This window comes from Eschscholzia californica, unplaced genomic scaffold (genome assembly GCF_041429995.1).
Source record: "Eschscholzia californica isolate CP2 unplaced genomic scaffold, dmEscCali1.0.p SCAF_6, whole genome shotgun sequence".
NCBI classification, from domain to species: domain Eukaryota; kingdom Viridiplantae; phylum Streptophyta; class Magnoliopsida; order Ranunculales; family Papaveraceae; genus Eschscholzia; species Eschscholzia californica.
The window spans coordinates 30,882,075-30,892,373 of record NW_028238483.1 but is presented as its reverse complement, the minus strand read 5'-3'; the positions used below and the strand labels follow the sequence as shown (position 1 = coordinate 30,892,373).

Below are 10,299 nucleotides of genomic sequence, written 5' to 3'. Positions count from 1 at the left end.
AAAAAAATAACGAGGATCAATAATATAACCAACCTGTCCAAACAAGAGAGAGTAAAATTATGGGTTTCAAGAGCAAAAATCAAACCAATCGGCCGAACCAAACAAAGTCGAACCGGACCGATCGGTTTTTGGGACGAATCGATCACTATTCGACTCGGTTCGGCCGAAAAATCGAACAACTTAAATCGATTTGGTTTGGCTTCGACTTGAATTTTTAGAAACCGCCCAAACCGAACCGGTCGAACCCTAAGGTATTTAACATTCTAAAATAATATACTACATATAGAAGTAGAGAATAAGAAATACTAAACTTTAGTAAGAAATTTAAAATTATCTTTATTATCTTAAGTCACTAATAGTTTAATAAAGTTAAAAAGTGTTAAACTGAAGAGGAAAAGAAATTAAAAGAACTCTAATCAAGAATAAGAAATTTATTTTTTATGTAATGAAATTATGTTCGGTTGAACCGATTAACCGAACTCAATCGTGCCGAACCAAACCGGGCCCGAACCATGTCGGCCGACCGAATAATCGATTCGGCTTCGGCCGACGATTTAGTGAAACCGACACTTATTGGTTCGACTTCGGCTCAAGCTAAAACCGAAAAAACCGACCGTTGCTCACCCCTAGGTTTCAATAGGTTTCCAACTCATATGCAAATAGTTTACAATTGAATGTAAAAACTTTGCAACTGTTTCTAAAATGGTTGCGACATCTTGCAGAAAAGTTGCAATGGGTAATAAAGTAAAAGGTTCGCAAAAACGATTGAAAAAAATGTTAAAATTTTAACTAAATAAAATATAAATATTTAAAATTTTAATCCCACAAAATATAAATATTGAGTTTTTAATCAAATAATATTGAATTTTTAACCACAAAAAATATAACTTGTACTTTTAGCTAAAAAAAACTTAAAACATATGAATGAAGCTCAGTTTGATTTGACTGAAATGAATTTGATCGGTCGCACACTCTAGTCAACTCATTTATGATCATCACTGGTAGAAAACAAAGCGAATTCTTCCAAAAATATTCTAGAGTTCGAGGGGGTCAAGACATTGAAAGGGTCGCTCTCTCTTGTGTTGCTTCACATCATACTGGTTTAATTAAGGCTTGCTCTGTCTTGTCTGTTTATTTGCTTAGCCTATCTCGTACGATTATGATACAGCTATTGAAATACACAAACTAGATATACATTGCAATTTGTAATGACGATTAAATTAATAAGCACTGATATCTCTTTCCTTGACTAATTGTTATTTGTTTATCTGAGGAGATTTTTTCTTTTATGAACTAAGCTTATTGGAGACATCCCGTGCAAATGGCCAACAATATGGTGGCTTCTTTAATCAACATGTCATGTTCTTTTTTTTCCTTTTCATTTTTTATGTTTAGCAACATTTTTCCTAATTAAGCTAATATCTCTTTCCTTGACTAATCATATTTAAAAATAACTAAAGAAAATAAACTTAAATATAAAATTGTAAAAAACTGTTGGAAAATGATAAGAAATCTGGAAAGAAACTAGACATCATTATATGATATTCCTCATGTCCTAATCAAAGTAAAATTTATCAAATAAAATAATTTGGACAATGCCAATTGTTCAAATCATAAACATGCACCATTCATTTTGGGTTTGTGGGACTTTTGATTTGAAGTATTTGTTTGAAAAGCAGTAAACAACTACAGTAATATTAATTATGTCTAGTGTTATCAGTTTCCCTCCCTGCCTTCCAATAATTCTTGATATAATTATTTGGATGCTACTATATGCAACTTCAGTTTTGCTAAAGACAACTATTAGACAAAAATAACTAAATAAAACTAACAAAAATTGTGTCCTAAATTGCTAACCAACACCAACACCAAAAATCAAGTATAACCGAATCTCTCCTCCATTCTATACACAACTCTAAAAATATTATTACACAAAAAAATACAACAAATATATTTCATATGGTTATGATGCCCGCAAATAACCTTTACTACTATGACTTAGTCAAGCTTAGTTTAAACCTCAATAGTGTATATTTCATTAAATCAAACTGTGTTTATAGATTAGAATTCCGATTTATCAAGTCCAACGGGTATTTATAGATTAGAATTTTGCTTTATTAAGTCCAACGGATATTGTTCAACAAAAAAAAATACAACAAATATATTTTCAACAAAAAAAAAATCTCATGGGATATTCATAAAATCATACTACATAAAATCACTATATATATTTTTAAGTTTAGTTTAAACCTTAATAATGTATATTTCGTAAAATTATACTACATAAAAAACAATGTATATTTATTTAAAACCTATAACACGTTTAAGTTTTTTTTTTTTAAATATTAAATAACACTAATACAACCAATTTTATTTTTGTTTAATAATTTAATAAAAGAAAAAATGGTTTCTGGTAAATAATTTTGGGAAGTTAAAACATAGTTGTATTTAGCAATCTAAGATTCAAAAATTATTTGCTAGATAAAACCAATAAATCGATCTTCGGTGTTGTTTAGCAATTTAATAAAAAACAAATGGTTGTGTCTAGCAAATAGCTTTATGAAGCAATTATGAAGCTTCGTTTAGCATTTGTCTTTAATTTAGGGTTATTTCCCTAATGGCCCCCTACTTTGTGACCAGCTTTCCGCCTGGCCCCCTACTTTACGAGAAATACCCATATGGCCCCCTATTTTCGTTAACTTTAACTTTCCGTCACTCTCTCTCCTCCATCTCTTTTTCTCTCTCTGCCATGTCACGCCACATCATCTGTTACGCCACTTCATCACCTTCTCCGGCAAGGTCGCCGGCCGGCGAAATTTCCGGCCGACGACCTTCAAACTAAAAAAAAAAAAAAAATTTATTTTTATTTTTTCTTTCTCTCCTCTCTCTCTCTCTCTCTAAGAACTCCGGCGAAGGAACCCTTCGTCGGAGTTCGTCTGTTCCCACGAACAGAGGACTGTTCGTGAGAACAGATCTGTTCACGAACAGACGAACTCCGGCGAAGGGTTCCTTCCTCGGAGTTCTTAGAGAGAGAGAGAGGAGAGTAATATTTTTTTTTTTTTTTAGTTTGAAGGTCGCCGGCCGGAAATTTGGCCGGCCGGCGACCTTGCCGGAGAAGGTGATGAAGTGGTGTAACAGATGATGTGGCGTGACATGGCAGAGAGAGAAAAGAGATGGAGGAGAGAGAGTGACGGAAAGTTAAAGTTAACGGAAATAGGGGGCCATATGGGTATTTCTCGTAAAGTAGGGGGCCAGGCGGGAAGCTGGTCACAAAGTAGGGGGCCATTAGGGAAATAACCCTTTAATTTAACCATTTAATTAGAGATAGATGTAGTCATTGTACTTCCTGTCTTAGTTTTCTTCTTCTCACATGTCATTCTTAACAGTATCATGTTTTATAAACAATGTTTTCTCTTGAAATCGGAGTTTATTATTGATTGCTTTGTCGAGTTCTTCGGTTTAGAGTTAGGAATTGCTCAAACCGATTTCGGATGATTGAGATATTCTCGTTTAAAATTTTAACTGAATTGGTTTAAGTTAATTGAGGTTTGGTTAGAAGGGGTTTTGTCGCAAGAGGGACGAGTGAAAATGAAAGGCACATGTCAAATTATGTTTTCAAATTGGGCTCACTTGAGTTCACGAATTTGATTTATCCAATGGTGGTTGTTCCATCGATCCAAAACGAGAACATTTGGTGTTAGGGACGAAACTATGTTGAGACCAAGGGGGGCCGTGGCCCCTCATTATCTCAACATACATAAACTCATATTGGGAGGCTACTTATCTCTAGGGGGTAGTATTGTTAAAATAGATTAGAATTGTGTGGATTGATTAAGGGTGAATACTCCATTTATAAGTAAATCCGATTTCAATTCTTACATCAAATATTAAAGCTTTTACATAATGTATACTGATATTGAACACTTTAATAGTATATCAATGGCTAAGGATTCTGACAAAGACATTTGAGTTGTGTTCAATCAAATAGTAGTCAATCATGTGTTAAATACTTATCAATTCGAACAGTAGTCAACCTTAAACAGTGAAAATTCTAAGAGAAATTAATTCTTATATAGAAAATTCGAGAGTTGTGGCTCACCGTCTAGTATGTTAAAGTCGGCCACAATGTTAGTAAGTATTTAGAGCATATCCGATGCAACTCAAGGAAAACTTTAAAAATCTTAGGTGTCGATTGTGAAAAGTAAATCTCTAAATTGTCTATTTCCTACTTGGATATCTAGAGATACTCTGTTAGAAAGACTCCTCCCATGCAACACTCAAAAGAATCTCTAAAATTCATATGTTTAAATATGAGTGTTGCATTGGAGATGTTTTTAGTACCGGCCTATACGTGCCAAGCATCCTGAACTAGAGATTAAGGATACCCGACCATCTAGGTCGACCATGTCTCGCAAAAACTAAAAACTAGGTCGACCATGTAACCCCTGGATCTTGGGCGGTCTACTCTTCCGGCCAATAAAAATTTTTAGAGCCATCTTTAACGACGTAAAAAACACTGTCGCACACAGTTCTAAACAGAAGTTCTCGGCTCCCACTACCCATTTCTCTTTGTAAATGAATCAGCCAGTGAGAGTTGATGACACCAACTTTGGGGCGAGGTGCTCCCGCATTGTTTAAACCATGTAGCCTTTTTGTATTTAATATGCTGGTGTGGGTAGAAAGAGCGTAACGAATTTAGTCGTGGACGGTGGGGGGAAGAAATCGATTAATTACCGCGTCTGAGGTGGCAACTGATAAAGACAGATAAGGGGGGGTGCCCTGAGAATGCGTTAATAAAGGGCAGAGTCGGTGGGCCTAACGTGGTGGGAACGAGATGGACCCATTCTCCTTTATCATCATCATCATTAACCTTCTCTCTCTCTCTCTCTCTCTCTCTCTCTCTCTCTCTCTCTCTCTACGTTGACCTCTTTTCTCTAAACTGTAAAAAAAAAAGTAACTCCACCGGATAAACCGGTTAAATTCTATTACTCTAACTTTCCACTTGTTTATATATATACCTACAGAATCTCACCTCTTTCTCTAAAACTACTACTACGTCCTCAAGGTTATTAGAGAGAGAGAGAGAGACAAGTATATCTTTCAAGGTTAGAGAGAGAAAGTGTTTCATTTTAAAATACTACTCCTATAGTAGTAATTGATTTATTTGCAGATTTTAGACTTTTTTTTTGTATCAGAGATCTTTTGGGGGTTATCAATGGGGATTAGTTAATAAAAGCAAGTGGAAAGGAACAGAGAAGTTCACAAGAAGAACAATAAGAGAGAGATAGAGATAGGAGATGAAAATTCTATCTTCATCTAATCCTTTCTTGTCTCTTTCTTTTAATCGATGCTTTTCTTATTAAATCCTATTCGTCTTGTTTGTCTTCTGTGAAAAGAGGAAAGAAAAGGTGAAGAAGATCCAAACAGATTCAAAAGGTTTTTTTTAGAGAGAGAAAGTGAATATCATCAATTGATCAATCAAGATTATGGGTTGGAGAAAAGCATTTTGTAGATCAGTTCGTAAAGATTCAGAAACAACAGAAACTAAGAATCAAAGACAATCAGGAGGAAATGAAATACCAAGTCCAAGTCCAAGAAGTTTAATCAAATTTGGATTTCGTTCTGCTACAAATAGTACACCTTCAACACCAAAATTACAATCTCAATCCATTATATCATCTTCTTCTTCTTCTGGTCCAAATTTAAGATGCCGAACAACAACAACAGCAGCTTCTGCTCCTTGTTCTGCTCAAAATAGTCCTCGTCTTCATTGTAAAACAACTACTCCTACTACTACTACTTCTTCATCATCAAAGTCTAGTAAAAGTCCAAGATTTTTTCAAAATTCATCAAATCCATCTTCTCCTAAATCACCTTCAAGATTCTCTCTCTTCAAATCCAGTTTACGATTATCCAAGGTAAATAAATAAATCAATACTTGTACTTCTCATTTTTGTATGATTTCAAATTTCAAATCCAAATCATGTGAGTTTTGATTGATGTAATTATGAAGAAGAAGAAACTAGTAGTACTAATGATTTTCTCTCTCTAAAATGATATTTGCAGAATAGCTGTGGAATTTGTTTGCAAAGTGTGAAGAGTGGACAAAGAATGGCGATTTTCACAGCCGAGTGTTCTCACTCATTTCATTATCCTTGCATAGCTGCGCACGTTAGAAAACACAGTATCCTCGTTTGTCCCGTTTGCAGTGCCAACTGGCGTGAAGTTCCATTATTAGCGCTGCACAAAAACCAGAAACCACCACCATCACCACCACCACCAGCGGCGGTTGAACAACATCAAGAAGAAAGAAACAGAAAAGAAAATACTAATAAATTTGAATCTGTTGTTTCTCCTCGAGATTTGAAGATCAAACATTCTAATAATAAGACGAGTTCAATTTATGATGATGATGAACCTTTATCATCTCCTACTTCTGGTGCTAGGTTTAACACAATACCTGAAGCTGATAATGAAAATGGTGAAGAAGAAGATGAAGAAGATGAGATTCAAGAATTTCAAGGATTTTTTGCTGATCCTAATCTCACTTCTTCATTCAAATCAACTGGTGAGAAATCTCCAAAGTCTCCAACGATTTCGTTGAGTAGAAACGATTCAGGATTAGGAGGTTTGATTAGAAATGTTGAAGTCAGATTATTACCGGTTGCTGCGGTTGTTTCAGTCGGAAGAACCTATGAAACTTATGCCGTTGCATTGAAGATCAAAGCGCCACCACCTCCGGCGAGAAATAGTTCAACTCTTTTTGATCCTAACCGTCGTGCTCCGATTGATCTAGTTACGGTACTTGATGTTAGCGGAAGTATGACCGGAGAAAAACTTCAGATGTTGAAACGAGCTATGCGTTTAGTGATTTCTTCTCTCGGATCTTGTGATCGTCTTTCTATAATCGCTTTTGCTTCAAATCCTAAGAGATTATTACCTTTAAGAAGAATGTCAGTTCCCGGTCAAAAAGCAGCTAGAAGAATCATCGATCGTCTTATGATCAGTCAAGGTTCAAGCGTCGGTGATGCTCTCAGAAAAGCAACCAAAGTTCTTGAAGATCGCCGGGAAAGAAATCCAGTTGCTAGTATCATGCTTTTATCCGACGGTCAGGAAGATCAAACTAGCAACAATTCAACAAATCAACGGCAATCATCTTCTCATCAGGAATCAAAAACTCGATTTTCACATCTCGAGATTCCTGTAGATTCATCAGAAAACGAAGAAGAACCAACAGAAGATGCATTTGCGAAATGCGTCGGTGGATTATTAAGCGTCGTTGTTCAAGATCTACGGCTACAAATCGGTTTCTCATCTGGTTCAGCACCAGCTGAAATCGCAGCCGTTTATTCATGTACCGGAAAACCTTCATTATTAGGTTCAAACTCAATCAAACTAGGAGATCTTTACGCAGAAGAAGAGAGAGAATTACTAGTTGAATTAAAAGTTCCGACAAATTCATCTGGATCTCATCATGTTATGTCAGTTAGATGTTGTTATAAAGATCCGGCAACACAAGAAACCGTCGTCGGAAAAGAACAACCTCTTTTAGTTCCTCGTCCTCACGCCGTTAGATCATCATCACCGAAAATCGAAAGATTAAGAAATCTGTTTATTACTACACGCGCCATTGCTGAAGCTCGAAGATTAATCGAACATAATGATCTATCAAATGCTTATCATCTTCTTTCATCAACTCAAACTCTGTTAAAACAATCAAATTCAATTTCGTCGGAATCGGAATACCTTCAGAATTTGGAATCGGAGTTGACTGAGTTACAATGGCGGCGACAACGTCTTCATCTTCAACAACAACAGCAATTACAGCAGCAAAATCTTCATCATCATCATCAACAACAACAACAGATTCAGCAACAGATCCAACGGCGTACAGTGATCGAAAGAGAACCTGTTTTTTCTGTAGTTGATGAAAATTCTGAGCCGCTTACACCAACATCGGCTTGGCGAGCCGCTGAAAAACTGGCTAAAGTAGCTATTATGAGGAAGTCGTTGAATAGAGTTAGCGACTTACACGGCTTTGAGAACGCTAGATTTTAGCTAAGTTTAATTAGGGACTTGAGTAACAATTTATTTCTTTTTTTTTGTCCCAAAATGGAAAGAAAGAGAAAGTGGTGGAGTAAAATAAAATAAGTTTTCTTGGGTTTTTTCAGTGAAGGAAGGAAAGGTAGGGGGTGTAAATGACATTCAATAGTGACTTAAGGGGTTAAAAATGTCTTTTATGTTTTTACTGTTCAGTCTTGTTAGGGTTGTTACTAGAAAGGAACAAAAAGTCCATTACCCCACAAATAAAAGACCAAAATACTGATTTGTTGATGCTATTTATTTTTCTTATCTTTTTCCTATCAAACAATTTTAGATTAAGACCCTTATTTTCTCTCTCTAAGAAAGACAAATATCTCAATCTTTATTTTCATTATCTCTTTCTTCATTTCTTGTATTTGTCTTACTCTCTAGTTTTGGTAAATTCAGTGACAAATTTTTATTTAGAGACTCACATGGGGAACATGTACTTCCATACCCCTTGTGGTTTAGTCATTTTTGAGTATATTCCAATAGAATTGTAGTGTTTTCTTATCTAAGGAGAGATTAGGCTTCTAATAGATCTTATATCAAGGGTTAAAGTATAGCTGGGACCATTTACTTTATAAGCAAGGATTAAGGTTCTAGGTCGAGGACAAGCCAAATCATCGAAATAAAAGTTAGAGAAATATCCAACATTGTTATTGTCCTGGTTTGAGACCTACTCATAATGAATTAAGGGAACGTTAAGTCCTGATACGTATGACTCCTCGAAGATTGCCTGCGATTATTGAGCGCAAGTTTGGTGGTAGATCAACCGATGGTATCTCAACTTCACCCCCACATATCGCAATTGGATGAGTAATCCGTTGCTTCATTCATTTCCCTAAACACATAGTGCATCTCACGTTCTTCAAAAATGTTATTGGAGATTAGTGATTGTCTAATCAAATTTAGAGAACCATCCACACTCCGCAGGGGCGATGGTCCCCCTCTCAGAATTAAGTTCGAATTGGCCTCTTTAACTCTGCTAATCATATGGATGGTTATGGTCTTTAATTTCCATGAATTCCAAATAATAACAACATTTGTGACCATCAATAATCATGAATCCAAATGATTCATGAAAGGAACTAAAGGGACCACAAAATATTGTTTGGTACAAAATAAAAAAAAAAATTAGTTGGTATATGTGGGATGAATCCATTCCACGTTAGCATGACTTTAGCATCACGTTTATTTGAAGTGAGAGCTCTTTTAGATGAAGAAAAGGTATCCAAGTTTTATGCTTTGTATTTAGGGGGTAGAGAAAGGAGTAGTTGGTGGTGGTAACTTTGATTTTCACTTTTTTAACTACTGATTTTATATTCCTTAAACTACGCCTGTTTTGATTCTTTTAGATCCCTATAACTTTGATCTTCTTTCTTGAAGGAGGTACCCCCCCACACTCTCACTTTTTCTCTCTCTCTTAGTTTTCAATCTCAAAAAGGGCAAAGCAGAATGGTAATAATGTATCAATGAGAGAGATGGTCAGTGAGAAGCTTCCATGCCCCAACTAGTGGGTAAGGACTTCAACTTCATAAGCTTTCTTGAAGAAAAAGTAAATTTAACTATACTTGAGTCATGATATAGTAACTTAGAAAAAGACCACATGATAAAACAAGGCAGCCTCTTTGGGAAAACAAAAAGAAAGTTTCTTTTGTAGAATTTGTTTTTGTTTCCCCAAACCCCCACCACTCTTTCTTCTTCCTACTCCGGCGAGGATTGTCGACAGACTACCATTAGAGGCGATTCGGGTCCAAAACAAACAAAACAACAACTTTGGACCCAATAAAGTCTCATGTTTCGAATATTGCATGTTAGTTTCTAAACAATCTTGCAAAATGATTCAAGTTTTAAGTTAATGGTTAGAGTTAAGGTTATGTGCGAGAGGTAAGTGTTTGAATCCTTCCATAAGCACAATTATGATTTTTTTTTTTCATAAAGTGCATTATAAATAGCTTTGTTTTGCTCATCCGGATTGTAATGTAACTATTTCAAAGAAAAAGGTGAGGTGTGGACTTGTGGTGCCTTTGCAAGGCGAGACAACTCGTGGATTAGACTTGTGTTGTAATGTCAAGACTTAGCAGTTACTTATATTGTCTCTCTTTATGACATTCAAATCCAAGTTTGATTATACAGAATCACAAAGCTTTGCTTCTACAAAAGTCTCCACGAATTCACCCAAGAATCTTCCGAAACTTGTTAGGCTTTCACACA

General features: G+C 35.6%; 1 protein-coding gene across 1 annotated transcript; it reads left to right on the top strand.

The window, feature by feature from the left end:
• The first annotated feature begins 4,825 nt into the window (after positions 1-4,825).
• Positions 4,826-8,339, top strand: LOC147533479 (E3 ubiquitin-protein ligase WAV3-like). The gene is made up of 2 exons (XM_086646204.1): positions 4,826-5,918; positions 6,067-8,339. The coding sequence occupies exons 1-2, from the start codon at positions 5,487-5,489 to the stop codon at positions 8,056-8,058; spliced, it is 2,424 nt and encodes an 807-aa protein (XP_086502330.1). The 5' UTR covers positions 4,826-5,486; the 3' UTR covers positions 8,059-8,339.
• The last annotated feature ends 1,960 nt before the right edge of the window (positions 8,340-10,299 follow it).

Coding starts and splice junctions, on each gene's coding strand:
- LOC147533479 (XM_086646204.1), top strand. CDS start 5,487: ATGGGTTGGAGAAAAGCATTTTGTAGATCAGTTCGTAAAGATTCAGAA. Junction 5,919..6,066: donor CCAGTTTACGATTATCCAAG/GTAAATAAATAA, acceptor TGATATTTGCAG/AATAGCTGTGGAATTTGTTT.